Source organism: Aristolochia californica, unplaced genomic scaffold, assembly GCF_029961685.1.
Source record: "Aristolochia californica isolate CCGP_79_NKW_82.1479 unplaced genomic scaffold, dmAriCali1.0.hap1 SCAF_15, whole genome shotgun sequence".
NCBI lineage: Eukaryota > Viridiplantae > Streptophyta > Magnoliopsida > Piperales > Aristolochiaceae > Aristolochia > Aristolochia californica.
The window spans coordinates 1,548,292-1,574,028 of NW_027181826.1; the positions used below are offsets into that span (position 1 = coordinate 1,548,292).

A 25,737-nucleotide genomic window follows, 5' to 3' on the forward strand; every position below is an offset into this window, starting at 1 on the left:
ATAGTATAAATAAACTATATTTAATTATAAAAAAATATTTAACATAAAAATTTAGTAATATTCAGGTAAAATTTAACATACAAGATATTTGATTATCATGGCCAGTAAGCTGTAAATTTTACTACAGTAGACACTTGTCTGAAAGATGATTGAGAGAATGGATGGAGTCATGGAACACCTCTCTCAGATCCTGTACATACCCTGTCATCAGATTCCAGATACGAGGATTATTCTTCAGCTGTCTTGAAATGATAGATCTGGATGTTTTCGACATCCAGTTTCTTGAAATTGCTGTTCTTCCTCGTCTTGAAGAAGTTTCCCCAGTTATACTCCCTGTATTTAGGCGGTTTCTGCTCATCCACAAGCTCATCCAGAGGCTTCACCATCACATAGTGAGCAGGGTTGAAAAAGTAAGGGATGGAGAATCTCTCCTTTTCAGAGTTCACCACCACTCTGTGCTCCACACTCTCGTATTTTTCGTTGCTCCAGACCTACAGCAAAACCATGGTTGAAGGGTTCAGGCTTCCGATCATACCTGTAGATTTCCCGTGAGGAAGACAAAAAAGGGAACCCAGTACCTGAATGATGTCTCCGACGTTGACGACGTAGGTGTCAGGGATAGGTTTCACTCGGATCCACTCGCCGTCGGCCTTGCGCTTCACTTCGAGGCCACCTACCTCGTCTTGATAGAGAACGGTGAGCGCACCGGCGTCCTTGTGACGGCCGACGCCGAGAGCAAGATCGGGGATTGGGCACGGAGGGTAGTGATTGAAGCGGATGAAGCTCGTTTGGTCTTTGAAGAAGCCGTTCAAGCGGTCAGCCGGCAAGCCCAAGCTCAGGGAAAGAAGCTCAAGCAGCTTGTAGACCAGCTTCTCCACGCCTCGGGCGTATTCGATGCTCACTTTTCTGTAGAAGAAAGACACCAACATGAGCATTCCAGTATTGATCATCATCATCAGGCATCAGTTCGAGAGTAAATCTCTGCCCCGATTACCTCAATTCGGAAGGGTATTCCGGCCACTGGTTCTTCAAACTCTGCAACTCCTCGTTCCCGTCCTCAGTCTCAGAAGGGAGCACAGTCGGATCCTGCACCGTGAAGTCGAAAACCTCCTTCCAGTCTCGAACGTTCTTGGTATGCTCCGTGTCATAATACCCCAAAGGGTTACTCTCGTCCCTTCTGACCTTCCGCTTCTCCTCCAGTGGCAAGGCGAAGAACTCCTTACAGGCCTCTTCAAGTTTCTGCCGGAGCTCCACCGGCACACCGTGGTTGATCACCTGGAAGAACCCCCAATCTCTGGACGCCGACTCTATCTCCTCGACGAGTCCCGAGAGGACCTCCGGCGCCAGGTCGACGGGACTCTCGACGTTGCTCAGCGCGGAGAGGTCGATCAAGGAAATGCCTCCGGTGACCAGCTTGACGGGTCCCGGCCGGTGCTCCAAGGCTTGGACGAACGCCTGATCTACTTCAGAGCCCATTTGAGACGATTCGGAAAGGATGGCTTAGTGGTAGCAGAACGAAGGCTTCGTTTGTATATATAGGTGGAGGAAGGTTGGACGGTTCATTGAACCAGGACAAACGACCGCCATTCGGAATGGACGGCTGGACCATTTTAATGACATGGCCTGATTGAAAAAGGATATTATTTTAACGGTTGAGATTTAAAATTGACTGATAGGCCCAAACTCGCTTAGGAAATTTGATAAAATAACCCATTTTTTGAAAAATATTAACAAAAATATCCAACCTTTATGTGTCAGCATTTACATCAACGACCAAAAACATTAATGTTACGTCACCTAATACGTCGTCACATCAAGAATCACAAATGTATGACATGTCATCGTAACACGTCATCATCGTACCTTTTTTCTCCAATTTACCCTTTCTCCCAGTTTTGGCAGAGAGCTTCAAATTTTGCAAAGCTGCACGAGGATAATGGAACTAAAATGAGCATTGCAAAGAAAACTACAGAAAATGAGAGGAGAAAGAATTACTGATAGAGAAGCTTCATAAGCTAATTCCCATTAATATTATGAAAGAAAAATTTAAAATAAGGAATTTATACTGTCAAGAATTTTGCCCATACTCCCGAAAAGACCGACATTTTAGGGAGCGGAAAGCCAAACTCTAACCACTATACTCCGGGATTCGAACGCGGGACAGCTCTGATACCATGTCAAGAGTTTTGCCAATACTCTCGAAAAGGCCAACTTTTTAGTGAGCGGAAAATCAAACTCTAACATATACAAGTCTACTAATAAACTAATATAAGACTAAGGTCTTTTTACCTTCTCAAAAGTGCTGCTGGATTGTATGGGAACAAGTTCTTCATATGAAGATTTTTCACAGACTGATTTAAGGACAGCAAGCATTGTTTGGCATTTTGAAAGGCTTCGTGTGTCAATTCTGTCTGCATTCTCATAGAACTCTGTATCCCCTTCTCTGATGTAGAAGAGAGCTCTAATTCTCCATGAGAACCCAATTTCCTCTTTTTTCCAGAGAGTTGATTTTCCCCATATCCACAATTTGAAAACTCCACAAAAGTAGCCCACGATTCAGAGACTAGACGCAAGCACCTATTAGAGGACAAAAAATGGATTGTGGAATTAAAAACAACAAAATAAGAACATTCTCCAACTTAAGAATGAAAATAAAAGAAGATAAAATTGAGGAAGAACAAGAAGGAAAAGAAAAAAAAAGGAGAGTGAGTGATCCCCTGTGGCAAGTAACTCTCTTTTACATTAAAAAGTTTCTTGTCTACCTCATGCAAGAAAGTTGAGCGGATGTTGCAATATAATCATGTCCAAAATGAAACCCAATGCTTTCCATTTCTAATGAAGCACAGAAATGGACTATAACTGAAGTAAAACACACTGCACCTTAGAAGATATCGCACACAGAGAATTCCTATATCTTTTGAGATGAGATAATCAAGAAGTACTGAGTGATCATAGTGTAGCTGCAAAACCAAATGAATTGCAGGAACCTATCAGATACAAGCCACTAAGCTTTCACAATAGTGAAACAGTTTATACAAAGATAAGGAAACAGCTTGTCGAGAAATATGCTCACCTCTGCAAGCAATAAATGAAAAAGGTGTATGGGATTAAAAATACTAGAGATAAGATATGCTGTATCTCCTTTCATCTCATTAAAGTTTATGAAACCTTCTCCATGTTGGCTGCAATTTTTCAGAGAAATGGATTACCGTCTGCCTTGAAATACCCATGAAGAACTAAAATAATGTCATGTGACTGAAAGAGAGGAGAGTTGCTCACTGTAGTTTGACAGGCAATGGGGAGCTCAACAGTTGCAAAAGCATTCCGAATAAGAGATCATCCTAGAATGAAGACACAAAAAATGACTTGTAAGTTCGAGAATAGACATAGTCCAACCAATAGATAAAATCAGGAAAAAAAATCAATTGTACAATCCTCAAGCAAACAAGACTTTTGATATTTCAAGAAAAGACTTCCTTAAAGGGCCTACCTCATCCATAAATAGATGCACAAAAGAAGTAGCAAATTTTCGACACTCTGTTAGATAAATGTCATAGCCCATATATTTTAATGATGGCAAGTGTCTCTGAAGCCAGCCAGAAAGTTCTGATAAACCCATACAATAGCAGCTTGTGCTGCCAGTTTCCATCTCCTGGACTGGAGCAGTGTTATCAGTTCTGCATGCACAACCCCCACCAGCTTGCATACTTTGACAGATTAAACTGAATGAACACTTGAAGAACAGAAAAATTGCCTGTCTTTGTAAATGGTGAGAACTCAAATTACGCATTTCATCTCCAACAGTGACACTTGCAGAAAATGGAGAATTCTCAAGAGCATCCTCAAGATGCACACCATTCTGAGACAAGGGTTCTTGTAAGAGATCCCCACAGTATGCTTTTAGTAATTGCAGCCACAGAACAAGAGTGGAACATTGCAGTTGAGAAGAAAAACTGAGCCTGGTCATTAGCACCTGCAGAACAAAAAGCAAGCAACCTGTTACACTGGAGAGAGAGTTATAGAAGTTAAATTTGGTACTAAACGGAAAGGAATAAGGAGCATCTGAGTGCAAATAATGATGGAGTTCAGCCACAACTGAGTGTGCCTTCATCTACATCACAAAAGGCATATCTAGAGAACAAGGGCTTAGGAACCAAATGTAAAAACTAAAAAATACAATAATAAGAAAAGAAAAAGGCTATATTGCAGACAATCACAGCCAAAAATAAGAAACTTAATTGTGAAGTCAAAGTCAACCTTAAACTGTGAGCACCCTGGAGGTTCAAAGGAAAACTACCAGCACACCAAAGAACTAGAGAGTATCTAAATATTATGTAATCAGGCTTCAGTTGGTTTTTCCTTTCATCTTTCCATTGACATATAAAGAGTTACAGAAGTTTAAATCTTACCAAAATCTTGTGCCGGAAGTATGGAGAAATGCCACCAGATACATGTTTGCCACCACTACAGAAACACCAACTGAAAAGCTGAGGAACAAATTGCCTAATTTTAGTCACAATAGGATGCTCGTCGTAGGAATCACCTGTTATTTCCTTCATACCATTATCAGAAACCAAGGAACAGAAAAACTGAAGTAGAGTAACCAACAAAACATCCTTTGCCTCCTGAAAACCAATCTTTTGACTAAATGAATCACTCTGACTACAACCATCCAATATTCCATCAGTCTCGAAATCAAAAACTCTGTGCAAAATCTCCCAGGACACATTGGAAAGAGAATTGCTGAACGCAAGGGTGTATTTTTCTTCAATCTCACCATCCCCTTGTTTTAAATATTTCAAGGTATTACGCAAAACCCGAAAAAGACCAGTTAACGTTAGGTAACTAGATAACACCGAAGATGAGCTAATGTTCAGAAGCTCTGCATCCAATGCAACTAATAGCAAATGAATTAATCCTTCCCAATCACTTCCCTGAAAAACAATTAATAGTAGTTATATTAAGTAAGAAAACGCAAATCTATTTCCTCATCCAATGTTTGCAAACGCTTCCAATTTTACCGATTCAAGAAGAAATTCTGAAAGGGTAACAAGAATATTTGCCGCTGACTGTTGTACATACAAATTCGAAGAAGAGAGGTATCTAGTCTGTCGAAGCAGAAACTAATAGTTAGAACTGCCTGAAAACTGTATTGACATAGACGATTGAGGCCATAAAAACAGACGAAGGAAACGCTCACCAGAGTAGATACAATTTCTGCTAAACAGTTATGGTTTTTCCTTGAGAGTGTTTCTTTGCACTGTTTGAAGGAGCAAACAACTCTAGCTGAAGCGATCTGAAAGAGACCAAAACAAAAGCTTAACATTCACCACCCTCCCTCTACTTGTCAGACGTGCTTCCAAGCCAATTAAGTAATAAAAGCCAATAAAAAAATAAACTTACATCCTCAGAGCTATCGAGCTTTTTCAATCCCCTAATTTGCTTAGAGGCCTGAAAACGAAACATAAGGAGTACGACTGCAGCGTTCAGAACCCTTCAGCTAGATGCAAAAGATATCAACGAGAAAATTTTCAATTAGGAGGAAACCCAAGAGGAGTAAATCACCTCTGTAATGGAAATAAGAATCTCCTTCTCCTTTTCCTTGCTAAGAGGAGACCGCACAGTCTCCTGCGTTAATTTAAAAAAGATAAAAATAAAACATCGTCACAAAGAAGAACGAAGTTACAATAACCAGAGAGAATGATACAGTATAAGGCTTCAACAGTTGGGTCGCGAGATTGCAAATCTTCGACAGGTCCTCGCCGGACATTGATGCAGTTCCCCGCCCTGAGGCGGAATCGGGAATTTTTTTGGACGATATGCCATAGTGCGTCGCAGTGAGCTCTTTGTACCTCGAATTTTATATTTTAGCTCTAAACTCAACCGTTGGATCAACAGGGTTGTGGGCCCAAAGGAACAGCCTTGCTATTTATATGTCTCTCTCTCCTTCTCCGCCCATGGAAGCCGCTCTGCTGGTAAACGTCGTTCAAAAGTGCGTCTACGCAAAATCTCTGAGAAAAGCCCGCCAACTTCATGCTCTCCTCGTCACCACTGGTTCAAACCTCAATCCATTGCCTTTTTTGGGTAATAATCTTCTGTCCATATACTCCAAATGTGGCTCACTCGAGGAGGCTCGTCAGGTCTTCGACCAAATGCCTCAAAGAAACCCAGTTTCTTACAATGCTCTCATTGCGGGTTATTCCAGAAATCCCCACCATGCCTTTCTGTCTCTTCAATTGCTACCGGCTATGGCTATTGAAAATCTCAGACCCAACGGTTCCACTTTCACTAGTCTTCTCCAAGCATGCTCTTGTCTTGAGGATGAAAGAGAGGGAGCTAAGCTACATGCCCAAGTTATCAAATTGGGATTCTTTTTTGATGTCTATGTTCAGACCTCTCTGCTTGGGATGTACTCAAGTTGCGGGGATTTGGACTCAGCAAACAGGGTTTTTGGCGAGATGGAGCAAAAGGACGATGTTGCATGGAACTCCGTCATCTTTGAAAACTTGAAGCACGATAGGATTGAGGATAGTCTTCAGCTTTTCTGCACGATGATGAGGACCGGTAAAGTGCCCACCCAGTTCACCTTTTCAATTGTTTTGAATGCTTGTAGCAGATTGAGGGATCAATTTAAAGGGAAGATTATCCATGCCCAGATAATCAAGTCTAATATTTCTGTTGATGTCCCTTTGCAGAACTCCCTTCTCAATCTGTATTCTAGTTTCGGGGACATGGAAACTGCTTTTTCTGTTTTCAACATGATTGACAAACCAGATTTGGTTTCGTGGAATTCGATTATTGCTGGATGTTCAAACAATGGTTGTGGGGGAGAAGCATTGAATCTCTTCACTCAATTACAAGAAAGATCTACTGAAAGACCGGATGAATATACATTTGCAGCGATTGTGTTTGCTACCGGAGCTCGTCCAGCTCTAAATTATGGAAAACCTCTTCATGCTCAGGTTGCAAAATCAGGCTTTGAGGGCAGTGTTTTTGTGTGCAGCACACTTATTGCTATGTACTTTAGGAATGAAGAAATGGAAAGTGCACGAAAACTTTTTGATTCAGCAGCAGATAAAGATATTATCCTCTGGACTGAGATGATTTCTGGTCACTTAAAAATGGGTGATGGTGAAAGCGCAATAAAGTACTTCTGTGAGATGCAAAAAGAACACAAGGTTGATAGTTTTGCACTTAGCAGTGCTTTGAGTGGTGCCGCTGATCTTTCAGCCCTGAAGCAAGGGGAAATGATCCATTGCCAGGCAATAAAGAGCGGAAATGGAGCAGATATGTGTGTTTCCGGTAGCCTTGTAGATATGTACTCCAAGAATGGTAGCCTTGAAGCTGCCGAGATAGTATTTTCAGAAGTCAGAAACCCCGATCTAAAATGCTGGAATTCAATGCTTGGGGGGTTTTGCCACCATGGAAAGGCTGAGCAGGCATTCAAGCTTTTCAATGACATGTTCGAGCAAGGCTTAAACCCTGATCATGTTACTTTTGTGTCCCTGCTTTCTGCTTGCAGTCACTGTGGTTTGGTGGCGAGAGGGAACTTCTATTGGAATTATATGAGATATCTAGGATTGGAACCAGGGGTCAAACACTACTCTTGCATGGTATCCCTGTTAAGTCGTGCTGGGTTTTTGCAAGAATCAGAAGACCTAATCAGCAGTTCAGCTGTTGGGGACAAGTTTCCAGAACTATGGAGAAATCTTCTAGGTTCATGCGTCGTTCATAGGGAGCTAGAACTGGGAGTCCGAGCTGCAGAGAGAGTTTTCTTTCTAATGCCAGAAGACACTGCTACCCATATATTGCTCTCCAACCTCTATGCTGCAACAGGTAGATGGGATGCAATGTCTGAGATGAGAAGAAAAATCAGAGGATTGATGACAGAAAAGGATCCGGGTTTAAGCTGGATTCAGGTATTTGATCAAACTTTTGTCTTTTCTGCTGGTTATGAGCCAAACCCCCTACTCGATGAAGCCCAAGCAGAGTTGCAGAGACTGAGAGGAAACATGGAAGAGTGGGAAGGTTCTGAATTTTTTGCATTATCATAAGGAAGCTGCTTAGGGGAAACAGCTACCGTCATTTACATCTTGGATTGCCTTTATGGCTTGTGTAATCCCTGTTGGTGAACCCTTGGATTGCCTTTATGGCTTGTGTAATCCCTGTTGGTGAACCCTACTGCAACGAAACACTACTACTACTACTTAAAATTGCTCTTTTTAAGAGTTCTCCATGCTTTCAAATTTAGAAAAGTAACTCTAAATATCAACAATTTTGTGATGCTTCATTTCTAGCAAAGAGTACTTGCACCAGTTTAGCGTTTGAATCTCGCGAAGAACTTCAACACATATCCCCTACAGCAAGCAAACTTAATGCAGAAGAATAATTCATGAACTGAATCACTGAATCACTGGTTCAATGAAAAAAGAAGACTGCATGTCTGGGCCTCAATGGCCATTTTCCACCGTGGAAACACAAACCCAGAAGAAGAAAAAAAAATTGAACTACTTGAAGTATGTACAACTCGGTCACAAAATCCGAAGGCAGAACGCTTAGGGATGCACAAAAACTTTCCAAGCATCACCTGTAGGCTTCCAGAGAGGCTGTTTGTGTGTGTCAGGAAGTTGCCAAGATATTGTGGTTGTCTGAAGGTTCATAGATAGTATTAGATATTTTAGACGGGGGCCAATAACGAAGCACAGATCTGCCAAGAATGTTTTTGACTGGAAGAGGGCCCCTGCAAAGAGACATCGCGACTATGTCAGCCACAGTAAATTTTCTTGTGCAGAAGGTTATTTGGATCATAATTCGACAAAAGATTTATCTTTTAAGGTTCTTTCTGCTGTGTTTTGCAGACGTACCAGTTATGAGAATCAAAGCTATTGTTGCGGTTATCCCCCATAACGAAGACATAACCTTCAGGTATAATCTGCGCATGTAAATTAGAGTAAGTAATAAGTTCAGATTAAGCTTCTTATGATCGGGATTAAATGGGGAAAAGATTTATACCATTTGGTCCATATCATAAGTAAGCGGCTCTAATATAAAATCTTCTTCTATGCTTACGCCATTAACTATCAGCTTTCCATTGCGAACCTATACAAGGAAAAGAGAGAATCCCCATAAGGAACCGAGTGTGACTTTTGAAGTAAACCTTGCAGAATGAAGCATGGGTTGGAATAAAATCTGACCTCAACGCAGTCCCCTGCCTTCGCTACAACTCGTTTGATAAAGACGTCATTGGAACTATAACCAACTGCCTGAAAACAAGTAATTCTTAAAAGTTTAACACGGATCGAGTTAACAATGTGGCAACGGGATGCAAGAATTATGACCATTTACAGATCATACCTGAAGAATAGGGGGAACCTTGAAAATAACTATATCAGTAACTTCAGGGCTTTTAAAGAAATATGAAACCTGTAATTTCCGGAGAGATAACACAAAGGATTAGCTTGGAGGCATGCAAACACCATTCCAGCGGCCTGTAGAACAGAACTAAATACCAGTATGCCGAAAAAACAGATGTTCTTTTCTTTCTTTTTGAAAAAGAGAAAGAGACATGCTTATGATCCCAGAGATAAACAGAATAAGAATTCCGTCCAGGTAGAGGACACTTTTATACCATTCCACAAAAAAAAAAAAAAACTTTGAAAGCAAAGACATGGGTAGAAATAATGTATTTTTACCTTCTCCGCCAAAATTCGATCCCCAACATCAAACGTCGGAAACATGGAGCGCGACGGAATGGACCTTGGCTCCGCCATGAAAGATTTAAACAGCAATGAAACAGTAACAGCGGTAAAAGCCGTCTTCACATCATCCGAGCTGATATTCACCCATTGAGAAAGCCATTTACCCCCTCCGCCTTTTTTCCCCTCTGCTTTTCCCGGACAGGTTCTATAACTCCTATCAGTTACATTAGTAGGAGAACTGGTGCTTGTCCCAACTTTATCAACCACAGGACTAACAGAATCCTGAAAGAACTCATTACAAGGGAGCCACTTCGCCCCCTGGAAGAAGGGAAGCAGCCAAGACGGCTTAAGACTAAGCATCGAAGAAGAGGAAGCCCCAAAAATCCCCAAACCAGCAGCCCCAGACAAAATCCCCGAATACTTCAGCATAGACAGTACACCAACCATGGCAGGCAATCTGAAATTCTCACCCAGATCGCCACCGCAAAACGAACTATACGACGCCGCCGACGACCTACCCCAATTCCTGGACCTAGACGCGTAGAAATCGGCCCGGTACCGATTCTTCGACGCATCCAGCTCGTGCTTCTTGCCGGAGAACGTAACACGAGAGAGCCCGCCGCCGCTGCAGCATTCATGGAAGAATCTGCAATTGCCTGCCCTAATTCCGGCTGAGGCGGCGATGTTCTGAGCGAGGTAGCCGGAATAGGTGGCGGTGATTCTGATCGCCATATCTGCGACTCTAATTAAACGACGAAAGATTGGAAACAGAGTTTTTGATCCAGACGGATCAGAGTTCAGAGGAAAGCCATGTCCGCTGATTGCAGCTTTGAAACGGCTGACCGATCGATAAATCGGATTGGTTTTCTACACCAAGAAAGACTAAGAGACGAGGACAGTGAAGGGAGAGAAATCGTTCGAGACTGAACCAGAAGAAATCAGGTCTCTGAGAGCTCTGATAGAGCACCGTGAGGTCTGCCTGATTTCTCCCAGCGAGCGACACCACTGAGAGAAGAGGCGAAAATGGAGGAGAAAGGAAAGAAAAGCGAAATACGGAACCATCCCACATCTCCAATTTATAGCTGCAATACTAGGCTGCTTGGAAGAGGATGACCCTCGTTTGATGATTATTTACTTCAGTACCCTAGGTTGTGTCAGACTTGTCTCCTTCGAATTGACCGAAATGACCTCGACTCGTGAAACGTAAACTTTATTAGAGTTCGACGTGACCCCGTAGGAAATATCAAAATTATTGAACCATCGGGTCGGGTTGGCTTACGTACTAACCCAAGATAGAAAGGGAGTAGAAGAAAACCTGACCCGAACCTGATCCAATGGAAAATCCAACTTAATTGAGCTATATAACGACAGAGAAGGTTAAAAGGGTAATTTCATTAGATAAGGAGAAGCTTGGTGGTGTTCGCGTAAATATGGGGAAGACCATGGCCACGTCTTTTTCCTTGACCTTATCGGTAATTTGACTGAGGCGGCTCGCAGGAGGCCAGGAAGGAACCTTCCACTTCGTTTCCTGAGAAACCCCTTTCCCACTGGCACAATAACCCCTCTTTTATTTAATTCCCTACCCTTTTCTTAATCTAACTGCCGTGAAGGCAATTTAGTAGCTTTAAATCAATGAAGTGACATCAGTATCGGTGACGTCAGCGCGTGCGTCTCCTCAGTGGTTGCAGACTACTCAGATTTTGGTATTCTGTACCTACTATACATTAAACCCTACAGAAAAGCACTACAGAGACACCTCCTGTTCCAGAACAAGATAAAGATTTCACAAAGCAAGACATGGCTAGGAAGCTAAGGTTATGACTTCTGAACATGCTGACCTGATAAATTTTCAAAGAAACTAGTGTTGACTCGATACAATGTACTTGCTGCCTCTGTCATGGATGAAGGGCCCCATGTGAAGAGACGGATTCCACCTCCTGCTGTAGAAAAAGATTAGAGAATTCCAAATTGATGAATGAGAAACTCGGGCAAGAACAATTATTTTACAAGTTTGACACCTACACCGTTTCTGTTCTTTGAACAACTTCCCCTACTTACAGATATTGCAGATCTCATGCTTACGTTTACAATACATCTCGGTAAAAACAGAAAATGGGTATTACAGAAATGATATAGGTTAGGTGCATCAAGTGTTGGAAGGAGGAGATTAATTGGTTCAGAGATTGGGGAAATTAGTTAATGTTGCAGCGCAATCCAAGCTGAGAAAATACTTGTCACTTCACTGAGGCTGTTTCTGTTGCTACTCCCATCTCTTTCTGATAAACTACACTGCTACTAACGTCGTGCTGTTCGAGCCTTGGGCTTTGAGGACTTCTGATATGCAAACATGAAACAAGCATCATTAAACAAACAACAGAATCCCTCGTTTCATTAGTTCAACTTGATTAAATAAGTCAATCTCGAGTTGTGGTTTTACTCACAGATGCAGCCCCAAAGCTTGCTCCTGACCCTGTGGCACCACCTAAGACAAGAAGAAAGTGATACGGAATCAAACAAGTAATACGGAAATGTAAATGCTCTTCCCAAATTTGACTACACATCTTTTTTGCATATGTTGCTTACACATCACGCCCTCATGCAGTTTGAACGTCAACTTATAGGCCTGCATATACATGCAACAGGATAAAGCTTGAGATATAAAATGCAATCAAGAACCTTGGGCATACCTGATACAAACGGTGTTGAGAAAAGAGAGGAGCCTCCAGTGGCAGGGGTTGAAGAGAAAGATGGTGTGTTTGCTCCAAATAATGATGGCGTTTGTAAAGAACCGAACAAAGATGTTGAGGCAGATCCAAGACCCGATGGCTGTGGAGAAAAGCTAGGTGTCCCAAACAAGGATGATGTAGGAGCAGATGCAGATGGCATTGAAAAGAGAGATGATGAAGGGGTAGTTAGCGAAGGAGCTGAGGATGATGGTGTTCCAAACATAGAAAAACCACTCCCAGTTGAAGCAGCGGATGCTCCTATTGATGGTTGTGGGACAGCTGAAGTAACTTGAGACGAGCTGGCAAACAAACCAACTACTTGAGTGGATGGTTGAGCAGGTAAGTGCAAGGTCGGATGTACTCTGCGAGCAGCTACTTCCTGTTTAGCTGTTTCCCGTCGGTCAGCTTCAAGAAATGGATCACTTGCATCACCCCAGCGCTTTTGATCAGCAAGATAAGCTGTTTTCATGGACTCAATATACTGATGAAGATTCTCCACCTGTTGAAGAAAATTAAGCTAAGAAGTTAACCATAAGCTCAAGCATCAATATAAGTAGCACACGTCATCATTGTCATAAACCCACCCACCAAGACTTGCACGAATGGAAACGCTAACATGCTCAAACACCAAAATAAGAAGGTAATATCTTCAGTCTCAGACCTAGTCACCCACCTACACAGTTGCACAAAAACCGAGACTGATTGACTTCTGATTCTGCCAATGAATCACACCCAAGCACCTAACACATACAAGCAATTATCTGGTAGACTATCACAAAACCCCATTTTAGCATGATGTCGGTAAATAATGACAGACCGACTACCATCTCGAATTAGTCATTAATGTTAGCAGTTTTTAACACACTAGGAGGTAAGGGTTGTTAAAAGATTTTATTTTATTTTTTTTATTGGATGGGTGAATTTTTTTATCTGATTTTGATAAATTTGGTAAGTATAATTTATGAGGCTCAGTGCTTCAACAGACCTAGGTCAACTTTCGGTATAATAACTTTCACTATATCACGAAACTGCATTTTACAAGCAACAATTCAAAGAAAGCCAGGGAATCACTGAAGCACACAAAAACATGTAGATAGGACCTTACTTTGGCAGCCACATGAATGAAGAAATCATGCACATTGGACATAACTTTGGGAAGAGACTGCAACAATGATGAATCAGCCCCCGAAGAACCCCCATCACCATTTGAGAGAAGAAGTTGCTCCAACTCTTCAATCCACTGCCGGCATTCACCAAGATACTTCTCAAACCTTGAAACAGTCTGTTGTAGGAAAGGTGATGGCCTCTTAGGGATTCCAGAATAGAAATCAAAAACCGGTGCTAAAGAAGTAGACATAGGCTGACTGGTTGGAGTAGGAACTATAGCTCTAGTTGATATCTGAGCTGTGGAGGCAGCATTTGGAGTCGGGTTGCTTGGATGAATAAACCTCGGCCGAAGCATTATAAATGAACGAACTGCAATCTCAGTGCTCCTCATCATGTCCTTCACAACTGTCATAAGCTCTTGGAACAAAACTCTCTCTCTCTCCATTGCTGTACTAATTCCCCCAAGTTCCTGCAAATACACATGTATATCAACTGCAAAGTTAACGTGAACAGAAAGCTCTCTAGAAGTGCACAACTGAGAGTGATAACTCTGAAAAGGAAATCCTACTTCAATGAAAAAAAAGCCATTTTTTTCTTTTAGAATATATATTTAACAACAGGAAAAATAGACACCCCTAGTCATAGATAGTAGCTAACAATCTCAGGGCTGAGGCTGTTGAAATTGGGTAAAGTCCATTTAAAAAAGACTAGCTGAAATTAGGAGGCCATATGTAACTAGTAAGCTCAGGATTGTCCAAATACAATAACTATGTAAGGCAATTCACTCACCATGAACTCATTTAACACGCTAAAACAATCTCCTTGAGATGCTCACACACATACAAGAGCTTAACATATTCAGGCCCTACAGATAAAAGGGCACTTGACTTCTTTTTCCCCTTGGAAAAAAGGTGCATTTCATTAAAGCAAGAAGACAAACAGCAAACAAACAAAAGGAGGGGTCCCAAACAATGAGAGATTGGCAGGTAACCCCTTAGAGCATCTGCCAAACAATTGGCAGACCTCAGAACATGATTCCAGGAACAAACAACATTGTCAGCTACGTCAATGGCTTTCTACCATCCATCAAGGGCAAAAGGAGAATAATTGCAAGAAATAGGTTTTCAGCCAGCCAAAAAGCCTTTCCACACTCACAAATAAATAGGGTTCACATAGTCAACACCACCACCACTCAGGAGATCTAAACTAATCAAGATGTACAGAAATTTTCATAAAAATTTAATATCCATACATGATTCAATTTAAAAAAAAAAACTACAAGATAAAAAAGGTAACCCCACCAAAATTAAATGGGAAGGTAGGACTGTCTTATTCCTAATATAAAAAGGATTTGTATAGTCTCAACACAGCACACATTTCAAAACATAACAAAAAATAAAACCTTGAAATCTTCATATCCAGATTCAATGCAAATTTTTCAGACATTCGGCTAATTAGATTGGAAATTCAGATCCATTTATCAAAATTTCAGGTCGTCTTTCTGAATATCCATATATCCATTTACTTTTCACAACATGTATCTTTATGTGTATTAGAAAGAGAGAGAGGAGAGAGAGAGCAGCTACAGTTTTCAAAGATGGAAAACATTTCTCTTGAGAACAGAGAAAAAATTACTGATTTTTCAAGTGCACAAGCGCCAAAAAAATTCCTCAACTGAAGCGAGTAAGGATTAAACCTGCACAATATGACTGGCATCAAGCTCAAACTCATCATTGGTAACAGAGGAATCATAAAGTCGGCTGCATTGATCCAACCTCTGGCTCTCATCCCTATACTCCAAGATCCGCTCCCTACACAGGGCCATGTTTTCCACATCATGATTAACGTAAGTTAATGTAAATATGGTACCTTCCAAAATTAGAGAATCAATAAGTGAACTTTGGTACATTCTTACTTGCTTAACATTTAAAAATTGAAAGCTTACATTAAAGCATCCAGATACTGCTAACTGAAACAACCAGAAAAAGGTGCCACAAGTTTTTTAATTCACAGGTTAAATCTCATACATCAAGATGGTAACAAATTCACTGCCGGAAAAAGTGACACAATGGAAGCAAGGAAAAGTGGTTTGATCATATCGTGCAGACTTTGGAACAACTTGTCCCAGCTAAACCTAAAACATATGCAGAATAATCAGGCCACCAGTGCATCTGAGATAACCATTGGTAAAAATTGCAGTCCCTCACAGGTTCAAGAATTCTCTCCGCCAATGAGAAGAGGAAAAAACAACTTATTCATCACGCACAGAACTTGGCAAGATACGTATAGGCCGTTCGTTAGCTTTGCAGTCCCTCACATGCTCAAGAATTCTCTCAGCCAACGAGAAGAACTTAGCTTGGTGATCGATAAAAAGAAAAATAAAGCTTATTCAACAAGCATAGAACTTCGCGAGATACACGTAGGCTCTCCGATTGCTTGTTGCTTCTCGCGACAGCTAACAGAATGCTTCGTAGTAGTTCGCACAGCAATCGAAGAATGCGTCTGGACAGCTTAAGCTAGTAATTTCTACCAAATTTTCCACTTCAACTCCCACACTTCCCCAAAAACAAGAGAAGTAAACGTAAGGAGAAAAGAAAAATTGCCCTAAAAGAAAACTAATGTCATCTTTCCATCCAAGCATCATTGCATAATTTCAGCACCACAAAGCAACAAAAAGACGAGGAAAGGACAATGCATACTCAATCTGGAGGAGAATCTTCTGCGAGTCCGGGTGAAGATCGGCCCATTTCGTGTTATAGTGCGCGGGAGACTTGTCATTAGTGAACAAGTACAATTGTTGCTGTTGCTGTTGCAGTTGTTGTTGCTGTTGCAGTTGTTGTTGCTGTTGCAGTTGTTGCTGTTGCAGTTGTTGCTGCTGCTGCTGTTGCAAAAGCTGTTGCAGTTGTTGCTGCTGCTGCTGTTGCTGAAGCTGTTGCGGTTGGAGAAAAGGAGACGACAGGGCCGGGGACTGAAAAAGCGACTGCTGTTGTTGCAGCTGAGGCGAAGGAGCGAAGAAAGGGAACGCCATTTTCCCCCTCTCCGGATGTTCACTCCTTCAGGATCTCCGAAATCATGGACTCCGGACAGCCATTTGAATTCGCCCCTGAAATCGAGAAATCCCCTCCAAAATTTAAGCAAATCCCTCCATTTTTTTTAACAACTTGCACAAACCTTCTCTAAACCCTAGCAAGTGACACCGGCGCTTCAACCAGGACCTCGGCCTGATGCGGTGAGAGGCAGCTAGCATAAGAAGCACAGAACTAGTTTTTCACAACCCGCCGCCCTTCTAGGTTTGTAGCATGGTTGTATGACTCTCGCGAGTCGACTCGCCTTTGGAGGGTGGGGAGTCAGCTCAGCTCAGACCAAGTTCAAGGAAGAGAACCTTAGTTTGTAGTGCTAACTAGGGGTGGCATCCAGCCGAGCCCGAACCTGCCTATGTTCAACCCAAATTTTATTTAAATATTTTGAACTCGAGCTCGAGCCAAGCCTAGGCTCGAGCCTAATAATTTTAACTAAGTTCGAGCCGAACTCGAACTTCAACATTTATTTAAAATTTTTCAAAAAATACAAGTCTCGAGTTTGTGCTCCAACATACATTTAAAAAATTTCAAAAAAATACATGTTAAATAAATTATATATAAAATTATGCATACATTTTACATAAATTTGGGAATGACCTCTACTTAAAATTAGGCATAAGGGTGGCATCGAATCCAGCTGAGTCTGAACCTTGTTCAAGTCGAGTTTGATTTAAATATTTTGAACTCGAGTTCGGCCGACCCTAGCCTCGGACCTAAAATTTTAATCGAACTCGAGCCTAATAATTTCAAACCGACTTCGAGTTTGAACTCTAGCTGAGTTCGAGCTTAAACTATATTTAATATTCTATATAAAATATATTTCAAGTAAATTATATATAAAAATTATGCATACATTTTAAAAAAAAGAATGATAGGGGAGGTTCAGGATTGAATTTCAATAATAGATTAGAACGCACCAATATTAATTTTTTTTACTCCAAATGTTGTTTAACTTATTTTGTAATTTATGAATCTGGCCATAAATTTACTATGGCCTCCTTAGTGCCCCTAATTGAAAATTTATATTCTAGGAAAAATTATAAATATTTTTCCTATGGTACTTATTTAAAAAAAAACTTTAAATAAAATCCTATTACTATTAGTTACTTATTAGAAAATTACAAGAAATATTTTAAAATTTTTTTAGGAAAGTTAAATGGACCTCTTATTGCCTCTTATAGGTAAATAAATAAAAATTAATGATTAATCTAAAATATTATTATACTGATTGATAATTTTTTAATCAAATAAAATGTCAAACACAATAAAGTATTACAGCATCAACTATCAAATACTTATTCAAAAAATTTCTATACAGTTTTCTAGCCCATCTTGGCAGAAAAATCTTACTTAGAAAATTATATAATTTTTTAATAAGATTTTTCAATTAAAAAAATATTTACAAAAAACTTGCGAAAATAATAGTCCCTAGAAACTTATTTCTACTAAAATGTATTTTTAATTTTTTTTTTTTAAGAGCCATGAGGAAGGAGAGTTTAAGAAAAAGTTTTTTTCTTTTCACTTTATGATTTTGCACGTGCGAAATCATCTTTGCGCGGGGGGGGGGGGGGGGGGGGGGGGAGTGTGGCTTTACTTTGGTGTTGGTTCTGGTTTTCTGTCGAGACGAGGAACGACGCCGAAGGAAAAGCTTCTAGCGGTGCCGGCGAAGAACTTTCGTCGGGGATAATGGTTGCGACGGAAACAAAGGCGAAGGTAGACGAGGAGGAACAAATCGAGCGGTGTCCACAGAATTGGCGCCGATGGAAAGGCAGAAGGCGGCCGGCGAGGCAGCTGTCGACGACGACGACAGAGGCGACCACATCAGCGGCCAGAGGGGCTCAGCGGTGACGAGGAGAGGAAGAATTTCCCCCCCTCGCTACACTCGGCGCTCCGGTCCCGACTCCCCCGAATCCCGCGCCGCTCGTTAAATTAACGAGTCTGCTCGCGAGTTTTCGAGCCGAACCTTGATTCGGTCGAGTTCGGCTCGTTAATTTAAAAGAGCCGATCCCTTATATTGAACTCAGCTCGAGATTCTTAATGAGTCCTACGATTCATCCGGGCTGGCTCAAGTTTTGCCACAATAAGAAAACAAAACGAGGGGAAAAATTAATTATGGTGTTTATATTTACACTAGCAATAAATTATTTTTTTATAAATAATAAAAAAATAAGGTTAAAAGTAAAAGGTAATTGATCGAGAACCATTTCAGTGCTTCTTGCTTTATTTCTCCTATAGTTTTCTATTGGAACAATAAAAAAAAACTCATTTTCTATCCTTTTTTACATTTCTTAAAGATAAGAGGAATCAAGAAGAATCGAGGGAAAAAAAATTTTGTCCCCAAAAATGGCATAAATGCTGGAAAAATAGAAAAAGTTTAGCATTTCATAGCAGAAGTTGCTTTTTCTTTCTTCTCCGCTTTCATTAAAAGATAGGGAGGCCTTAGATGGCAGTAACCAAACCCATTCCCATCCATACAGTAGCAGAAACTCACTTGAAAAACAAAAAAATCCAGAATGAAATTATGCTGTTCCTGACGTACTTTCTCCTGTCAACAGCTTTCACTGGTTGAAGCTTATTCTTAGGCGAAGAGGTCTCCGATGCAGAGAGGAAGAGGACGCCTCTCTTTCTCTTCGGACTGTCTGGGTGAACTCGTAGTTTTTCAGAAACTGAGCGATGGAGTCCGGGCCTGATGTGTTCTCCATTTATATAATTCTGGATGCCTGAAGGGCTCTCTCAAGCCACAAAACACATGAGTTTATGGGGTAATTCAGCGTAAGAGATGTCTGTATTCTGGCATCTGCGACGCTTGAAAAGGAGATGGAAACACTGGTTATGAAGAACACAAAGATATTGAATTATACTAAATAAATTTTTTAATTGTATCCCTATAAATATTTATGTTTATCTAACTTGTATCAGGGCTGCTAGTGATGATGTAATGAGAGATTAAGTGATATAATGATATTATTTTAAAGGATATTGGTAGTGATGTTAATAGAAGTACGCAATTGCCATTGACCATGATGGAGATGAGATATTGGAAGTCAGAGTTTATAATAACATAGTTGAAAAAACATATGCAATTGGGTACCTAGAAATATACGAAGATGTTTGTGAGATCAATGCCAGGTGTGTGAATGATATTCCTAGAATAATAGATGTTCTTAGGTCAAATCTTTGAGGATAAGTCCAAGATGAAATTTTACTTCAAAAAATACTTGATTGAAAGAAATATCGACTATAAGATATTGAGGTCTAACAGTTATGATTATAAAGTTAAATGTGTTCGTAATGGTTGTTGCCCTTGAAGTGTTTTTGATTCATACAGTCGAAGAATTCAACAATTTAAAATAAAAAAGTATGGTGGAGACCACATATGTGTTAATTCTACTATTTGTAATGATCATCAACAATATACATCATCTTTCATGTGTGAGGTCGTTATGCCAACTGTGAGGACAAAACTTATCTTAACTCGTCATGATATTCGGTAGATCATGAAAGATAAATGTCACATCTATGTCATCTTTGGGAGAAAGTTGAGAAATAAATTCAGGGTTTTGAAAGCAATTTTTTGTGATTTGGCTAACTTATACAATTTGTTGCCAAAATTTTTAAATACAATAAAAGAGTCGAATCCATGTATTCAACACATGTTGCGTTGTGATGAATTTGTCCATGAAAGGATGTTTAGATCTGTATTTTGGGCATTTGGGCCATCTATTGCAGGGTTCCAACACTGTAAACCTTTTGTTAGTGTTAATGGAACACATTTATATGAGAGATATCTTACATGTCTATTGATTGCTACTACTCTTGATGGGGATAATAGTCTTTTTCCTCTAGTTTTTTCTATTATTGAATCGAAAATCAAAGTAGTTTAGAATGGTTTCTAGTTTGTCTAGATCATTTTATTATTTGAAAAAGAAGACCTCTTACTCTAATTTCAAATTGCCAAAAGGGTTTGATAAGGGCAGTCCACAAATAATTTCCACCTCCACAATGTTTCCATAATTTTTGTATATGTCATATAGTTGCCAATTTCAAGAATATGTTCAAAAACGATATTTTGATTTCTCTCATATGGTCTACTACAAAGAAGACAAATGTCATGGAATTTGATCATACCATGGAGTTGATTGGGTAACAAAGTGACCAGATGAAGGAATTACTGACAAATGGGGAATTGAGTCATGAGTTCTAGTCTCTAGCATATGATGGCAATGTTCGCTTTAGAGTGATGACTACTAATAGTTTTCTGAAATGTGCTAGAATCTTCTTATTCAAACATTAGTGGCATCGACCTTTTATTTTTTTGTGAAAAGACATGAAAATGTGGGGAAAATGACATTGTTCTATACTCCTTTTGTTGATGCTTCTTTGAGATATAAGATGAATCAAGCAAAAGAGTTTCGAGTGTCTCAGTATCATAATGGTGTATATGATGTCTATGTGGCTCAAGGAAAGCTTTTATCGGGTTGAGTTATAGAATTTTATATGTGTATACATACTTTCAAATGGAAAAAAAATGGTGTCCATGTTATTGCAGTATGTGAAAAAATCAACTATGATTTCAATCAATTGTATGGTACTTGGTATACAAGAGAGGCATTTAGATAAACATAAACAATTAGTTTCTACCCTCCTAGAGATAGACTCCATCGGTCTGATACGGGTGCATGAGTTGTTCCACCTATTGCAAGGAGGCAACCTAGTCGATCATGTTTTGTTCATATACATACACCAATGGATAGATGAGAACGTGATAGTTACTTCTATGGTAGATGTAAACAACAGGGGCATAATGCTAGAAAATGTCAAAATCAGCCAATTGCCGCCCCAACAAACATTCAAGAAAGTAGCAATCAAAGGCAATAATATTAATTTTTCAGTAAAATTTAAGTATTACTATTGTTAATTGTCTTTTATTTTTTAGTATTTTATATATATAATAATCAATCATTTGTTTATTTACATTGTGTAGGCGTTCTTAGTGAAAGTCATGGCAAGTGCCTAGGTAGTTAAGCTAACTGAAATCCAGGTATATATGTCGTCTATGTGTTTTTGTTATTTTTCTTATGAAGATCATTTTCATTTTTTTATAGTTGGGAATGATTTTGTTTTTTGGTTGGTGGGAATGTCATACCATACCTTTGGAGTATAACTAATTGGGTTATCAAAAATCAGATTTTGGGTTGATTAAGCATGAATAGAACTGTAAATTGGGTAAGCATCTGCATTCAATATTTTAAATTTGGATTTAGGGTGGACGAGTTCTGAAATTTCATGGTTTCTTTGACAATTATTCATAGTTGGCTTGTTTGGAGGTGTTATTACTTCCCTCAAGTTTCTTCTCTTGTAATTTGCAGTAGTTAAATTAGTTAGAACTCGCTCTTAAAATTCAGAGTTCACCTATAATTTCCTAGAATGACCTTAGTCACCCACTAGCCACTCGATGCCAAATTCTCATGAATGGAAAGGAATACTAGCTGCTTGTCTTTTTTGGTGATAGATAGATTTTTGTTGATATGTTTTGCCATTTCTTTTCAGGTCAATTTGGTGCTGGATCAAGAGTAGGTTCATTTTATCTTTGATAAAACCTGTTAATTTCTAAATCTTCTTGGAACTAGAGAGAGTATTCTATTTTGTTTCTAGGTCTATTAACATTCCTAGGTTTTTTCATATTTTGCATACACCATCTTGGGGGGTCTCTTCTGAATATGTTGCTTTTACTTCTCGAAAACTAGATGTTACTGTAATTTGTAGAGTTGGGGTAGAAGTATTGGATCAAGAGTTGGTTTATTTTCTCTTGTTGAAGTCTGATAAGTTCTAGTTCTTCTTGGAACTAGAGAGAGTATTCTAGTTTGTTTCGGGTGGACTTTAATTGTTTATTACGTCTTAAATTTTTCAACATGTGAATAATTTGCAAATGGTTCATTTGTCGTGTGACTTTCTTTTTTGTTGTGATGTTGAGGATGTTGATTGCATTGAAAGAAGATCGCATTGGATGCCTCATATCATTTTCTAAAAGAAAATCTTTTAACATATTCTTAAAACTTAGACATGATGGTATTTTACAAAACCCTACCTCAACTAATTTCAAGAAGATGAATCTATTGTTGGGTATTTACACTAAACAAAAATTGTGACCTCTTTTGCAGGTTTTCAACGCCCTACTTCCTTGGTTGTTGATAGATTGTTTTCCTACTTCCTAGGTTGTTGATAGATTGTTTCCGCCACCTTTGTCCGAATATTCTTAATTTATCTTAGTTTATTAAAAAAATATTTAAATAAAATTATCTAATAAAATAAAATCAATGAGAGTAATTTTATATAATAAAATACCCTCTTTTTTATTTATATCAATTCATGATTTTAATATTATATTTGATTTCTAATTTAAGAGTGAGAATTTAGATATTACAAAAGTAACAATTTGATTAAGAGTGAAAGTGATTTAAATCTATTAAAGAAATTTTATATAATAAAATATCCTTTTTTATTTATATAAATTCCTTTATTTTTAATATTATATTTTTATGACTATTTTAACAGTGAGAATTTAGATATTTTAAAATTATTAATTTTATTAAAATTTTGATATTATAAAAGTAAGTATTTGTTTAATCATTTTATTTTATATAATTAATTATTTAATAAAATATTTTTTTATTAATTTAAAAGTAGTTAAAATATATTTTAGTTTAGTTAAATAAAAATATATTATAAAATTAAATCTATAAAATTAATTTTGTATAATAAAATATCCTCTTTTTTATTTACATAATTTTATGATTTTTAATATTATATTTAATCAATATTTTAAGAGTAAGAATTTAGATATTAAAAAGTAATAATTTGATTAAACATTTGGATATTATTAAAGTAAAATGTGTTTAATTATTTTATTTATATATATTAATTTAATAAATAACATTAATTTTTTAATTATTTATTAATTCTGACAAGTTAAAATATTTATTAACTTATTAATAAAAAAGTTAAATAAAAACTATCTTTTCCACTATACTTTGGAATGGTTCCGGAGGCGTCCAGATCAAGAGCATTAACTCGGTGGCCGACGAATTTCAGCAGAGGGATCAGCCAGTACCAGCGCCGTGGATAACAGCGAAATGACTGGAGCTCTTCTTCCCCTCCGTCCTCTTCGTTCTTGTCTTCTTCTCCTCTTGTTTCTTCTTCAATGGTTTGAAGATTGAGAGGATTCCCAAAGCTGCGTCTGCAACAGCAAGGCACTGCTCAATTTTGACCGGAAGCGAATTGTTTGTCGGCCACCTTGTACACGACGTCAAGATTGAAATTTTGAAGAAGAAAAGGACCGTCAGGAGATCTGCAGTGTTTGTGTCTTCTCTGCAATCGACATGGAATCTTTTCTCTTTTTTGTCGTCGTAACCATGAGTGATTTCCCAGGAATTTTGAGGAGAAAATGAACGAACGTAAGGGAACGGTAATTAAAGAGAAAGGAAAAATGATTTTTCCAGTTGTTTTGTGTTCTTACGGTGGCACAAATAATCCTTAAAAGATAACATTATTATTTATTATATTTAATAAAAAGAACCATACAGGATCTATGAGTATTTTTGAGCAATTTGGAGGAGAGAATTGCAAAGCTCTTGGGGCTTGGAAAACATAACCATGTGATCCGACCCATGGATCTCCTTCACTTCCTTAGCAGAGCTCTTACTGATAATCCAACGCTGAACTTCCTCCTTCATCAACTCGTCCTTCTTGGAAACAATGTAAACTCGATTCGACGATCCATACTTCTTCTCTGAAAGCAAGCTTTGATCCGATATGTCCTCTATGAACATCGATGCAGGACGAACCAACGTCGTCGCCAGTTTCAGAGCCTAACAAGCATAAAACCATCAGCAGATCATTAAGGGCGGGAGACATTACCATCTCTTCCTCTCTGGTTCTATCCATGACGTTTTAATGGCTTTCTCACCTCTGGTGGGGAGTGCTGATAAAGCTTCGACGACAAGAACTGGGGGCCGAAGATGACAGTCGACGGAAACTTTTCCGACCCACGATCAAATAGGAAGGTGCAGTCCATTGTAGAATCCAGTCCGCTAAAAACCTGCAATTTCGGAGAAGAAAACGATTATAGGTGATCTCGAGCATGAGGGATATGGAACGTGAAACGTCAATATCTCTGCAAGTTTACAAAAAAAAAAAAAACGGAAAAAAATCCAGATTTGGTGGGCGATCGTCTGCCTTGATCTGTCCTGCACGTGATAGAGTCAGTGCAGGCGGTGTCTTGCACAATGGTTCCATACCTCTTGCACAATGGTGGAGGCGGGGACGGCCGGAGAAGGCATCACGGCGGTGACAAAGACGGCGACTGAGACTTTTTCAGGGAAACGCTCGACGGCGAAGGAGATACCGAGGCCGCCGAAGCTATGGCCAACGAGGATCACCTTTGCATCAGCGGGGAGAGACTCCATGACGTCCATCAATGGTTGAAAATAATCACTAGCAGAGTGCACCTGGTCGAGCAATTTAGAGTTGAAGCCGCTGGCGCTGAGGTCCGGCGCAGTGACAATGTGACCGGCGGCCGTCAACAGCGCCGCCAGCCTATCCCAGCACCATCCACCGTGCCCGATCCCGTGCACCAAAATGAAGTGTACCATGCTTCTCTTCTGACCTCTCCTGCAGCGCGTACCACTTTTTATAAAAGGGAATTTAATTTTAGGAATAAAATATTTAGTAAAATAACCAATTCAGAAACTCAGTTTAAAAAACATCCAATCAAAAGTCCACACTTGGAAAGTCCAAAGAGACACATCAGCGTAAACCACAATGTCGTGCTACCTCATTTGCCACGCAGCCATCCAAATTTGACTTCTGCAACATCACTAAACACTGCCATGCCACACCAGCCCTACTTATTTTTCTCCCTTTTTCATTTCATTAATGATTTAATTTTTTTATTTAAATTTTTATAAAAAAATTATTTTAGATTTTAAAAATCATATTTGTTAGAACTAGTTTTATTACATTCTATTTATTATAAAAATATATAAAATGTATATATTATTTTTTAAAAAAATTTCTAATCTAATTAACACCTTAATCAAAGATATTTTCTAATTTTAAAAATATTTC

The 25,737-nt window shown here is 39.1% G+C and overlaps 7 protein-coding genes across 9 annotated transcripts; 2 read left to right on the plus strand and 5 right to left on the minus strand.

The window, feature by feature from the left end:
* Positions 1-66: 66 nt before the first annotated feature.
* LOC137952374 (protein LATERAL BRANCHING OXIDOREDUCTASE 1-like) lies at positions 67-1,590 on the minus strand. The gene is made up of 3 exons (XM_068799527.1): positions 995-1,590; positions 579-906; positions 67-491 (listed from the first exon to the last, which is right to left on the minus strand). The coding sequence occupies exons 1-3, from the start codon at positions 1,474-1,476 to the stop codon at positions 228-230; spliced, it is 1,074 nt and encodes a 357-aa protein (XP_068655628.1). The 5' UTR covers positions 1,477-1,590; the 3' UTR covers positions 67-227.
* Positions 1,539-6,037, minus strand: LOC137952371 (uncharacterized). 2 transcript variants are annotated; one of them, XM_068799523.1, is made up of 13 exons: positions 5,708-6,037; positions 5,566-5,628; positions 5,404-5,451; positions 5,201-5,296; positions 5,022-5,108; positions 4,410-4,934; positions 3,491-3,973; positions 3,280-3,341; positions 3,074-3,182; positions 2,881-2,960; positions 2,290-2,577; positions 1,864-1,923; positions 1,539-1,623 (listed from the first exon to the last, which is right to left on the minus strand). In XM_068799523.1, exons 1-12 carry the CDS (start codon positions 5,768-5,770, stop codon positions 1,878-1,880), a joined length of 1,950 nt encoding a protein of 649 aa, XP_068655624.1. In that variant the 5' UTR covers positions 5,771-6,037; the 3' UTR covers positions 1,539-1,623; positions 1,864-1,877. The 2 variants fall into 2 exon arrangements, with proteins under 2 accessions (XP_068655624.1, XP_068655623.1); XM_068799522.1 differs by lacking the exon at positions 1,539-1,623 and having other exon boundaries at positions 1,664-1,923.
* LOC137952123 (pentatricopeptide repeat-containing protein At3g50420-like) lies at positions 5,958-6,721 on the plus strand. Its single transcript, XM_068799192.1, has 2 exons — positions 5,958-6,564; positions 6,696-6,721. The coding sequence occupies exons 1-2, from the start codon at positions 5,958-5,960 to the stop codon at positions 6,719-6,721; spliced, it is 633 nt and encodes a 210-aa protein (XP_068655293.1).
* On the plus strand, positions 6,346-8,305 carry LOC137952372 (pentatricopeptide repeat-containing protein At3g50420-like). Its single transcript, XM_068799525.1, has 2 exons — positions 6,346-6,564; positions 6,696-8,305. The coding sequence occupies exon 2, from the start codon at positions 6,732-6,734 to the stop codon at positions 8,052-8,054; it is 1,323 nt and encodes a 440-aa protein (XP_068655626.1). The 5' UTR covers positions 6,346-6,564; positions 6,696-6,731; the 3' UTR covers positions 8,055-8,305.
* Positions 8,306-8,376: 71 nt separating this feature from the next.
* Positions 8,377-10,731, minus strand: LOC137952373 (thylakoidal processing peptidase 1, chloroplastic-like). The gene is made up of 6 exons (XM_068799526.1): positions 9,693-10,731; positions 9,355-9,423; positions 9,195-9,263; positions 9,013-9,099; positions 8,865-8,932; positions 8,377-8,740 (listed from the first exon to the last, which is right to left on the minus strand). Exons 1-6 carry the CDS (start codon positions 10,428-10,430, stop codon positions 8,620-8,622), a joined length of 1,152 nt encoding a protein of 383 aa, XP_068655627.1. The 5' UTR covers positions 10,431-10,731; the 3' UTR covers positions 8,377-8,619.
* A 935-nt stretch (positions 10,732-11,666) lies between these two features.
* LOC137952265 (nuclear pore complex protein NUP58-like) lies at positions 11,667-16,798 on the minus strand. 2 transcript variants are annotated; one of them, XM_068799379.1, is made up of 6 exons: positions 16,231-16,798; positions 15,228-15,342; positions 13,530-14,000; positions 12,386-12,923; positions 12,140-12,180; positions 11,667-12,029 (listed from the first exon to the last, which is right to left on the minus strand). In XM_068799379.1, exons 1-6 carry the CDS (start codon positions 16,557-16,559, stop codon positions 11,994-11,996), a joined length of 1,530 nt encoding a protein of 509 aa, XP_068655480.1. In that variant the 5' UTR covers positions 16,560-16,798; the 3' UTR covers positions 11,667-11,993. The 2 variants fall into 2 exon arrangements, with proteins under 2 accessions (XP_068655480.1, XP_068655479.1); XM_068799378.1 differs by having other exon boundaries at positions 11,667-12,032; positions 16,231-16,796.
* A 7,358-nt stretch (positions 16,799-24,156) lies between these two features.
* Positions 24,157-25,262, minus strand: LOC137952124 (methyl jasmonate esterase 1-like). Its single transcript, XM_068799193.1, has 3 exons — positions 24,909-25,262; positions 24,578-24,709; positions 24,157-24,479 (listed from the first exon to the last, which is right to left on the minus strand). The coding sequence occupies exons 1-3, from the start codon at positions 25,260-25,262 to the stop codon at positions 24,198-24,200; spliced, it is 768 nt and encodes a 255-aa protein (XP_068655294.1). The 3' UTR covers positions 24,157-24,197.
* Positions 25,263-25,737: the final 475 nt, after the last annotated feature.

Excerpts from the sequence above, each read along its gene's own strand:
- LOC137952373 (XM_068799526.1), bottom strand. The coding sequence starts at position 10,430 with ATGGCGATCAGAATCACCGCCACCTATTCCGGCTACCTCGCTCAGAAC. Across the intron at positions 9,100-9,194 it reads AGGCAGGGGACTGCGTTGAG|GTTCGCAATGGAAAGCTGAT; the intron begins GTCAGATTTTAT and ends TTCCTTGTATAG. Across the intron at positions 8,933-9,012 it reads CTTATGATATGGACCAAATG|ATTATACCTGAAGGTTATGT; the intron begins GTATAAATCTTT and ends TTACATGCGCAG.
- LOC137952374 (XM_068799527.1), bottom strand. The coding sequence starts at position 1,476 with ATGGGCTCTGAAGTAGATCAGGCGTTCGTCCAAGCCTTGGAGCACCGG. Across the intron at positions 907-994 it reads GAATACCCTTCCGAATTGAG|AAAAGTGAGCATCGAATACG; the intron begins GTAATCGGGGCA and ends TTTCTTCTACAG. Across the intron at positions 492-578 it reads ACGTCGGAGACATCATTCAG|GTCTGGAGCAACGAAAAATA; the intron begins GTACTGGGTTCC and ends GTTTTGCTGTAG.
- LOC137952123 (XM_068799192.1), top strand. The coding sequence starts at position 5,958 with ATGGAAGCCGCTCTGCTGGTAAACGTCGTTCAAAAGTGCGTCTACGCA. Across the intron at positions 6,565-6,695 it reads CTGCACGATGATGAGGACCG|AACTCCCTTCTCAATCTGTA; the intron begins GTAAAGTGCCCA and ends GTCCCTTTGCAG.
- LOC137952124 (XM_068799193.1), bottom strand. The coding sequence starts at position 25,262 with ATGGTACACTTCATTTTGGTGCACGGGATCGGGCACGGTGGATGGTGC. Across the intron at positions 24,710-24,908 it reads CCTCCACCATTGTGCAAGAG|GTTTTTAGCGGACTGGATTC; the intron begins GTATGGAACCAT and ends CCGAAATTGCAG. Across the intron at positions 24,480-24,577 it reads ATCAGCACTCCCCACCAGAG|GCTCTGAAACTGGCGACGAC; the intron begins GTGAGAAAGCCA and ends TATGCTTGTTAG.
- LOC137952372 (XM_068799525.1), top strand. The coding sequence starts at position 6,732 with ATGGAAACTGCTTTTTCTGTTTTCAACATGATTGACAAACCAGATTTG.
- LOC137952371 (XM_068799523.1), bottom strand. The coding sequence starts at position 5,770 with ATGTCCGGCGAGGACCTGTCGAAGATTTGCAATCTCGCGACCCAACTG. Across the intron at positions 5,452-5,565 it reads TTCTTATTTCCATTACAGAG|GCCTCTAAGCAAATTAGGGG; the intron begins GTGATTTACTCC and ends TTTCGTTTTCAG. Across the intron at positions 2,578-2,880 it reads TGTGTGCGATATCTTCTAAG|GTGCTTGCGTCTAGTCTCTG; the intron begins GTGCAGTGTGTT and ends GTCCTCTAATAG.
- LOC137952265 (XM_068799378.1), bottom strand. The coding sequence starts at position 16,559 with ATGGCGTTCCCTTTCTTCGCTCCTTCGCCTCAGCTGCAACAACAGCAG. Across the intron at positions 12,181-12,385 it reads CTCAACACCGTTTGTATCAG|GTGGTGCCACAGGGTCAGGA; the intron begins GTATGCCCAAGG and ends TTCTTGTCTTAG. Across the intron at positions 12,033-12,139 it reads CAAGCTTTGGGGCTGCATCT|AAGTCCTCAAAGCCCAAGGC; the intron begins GTGAGTAAAACC and ends TTTGCATATCAG.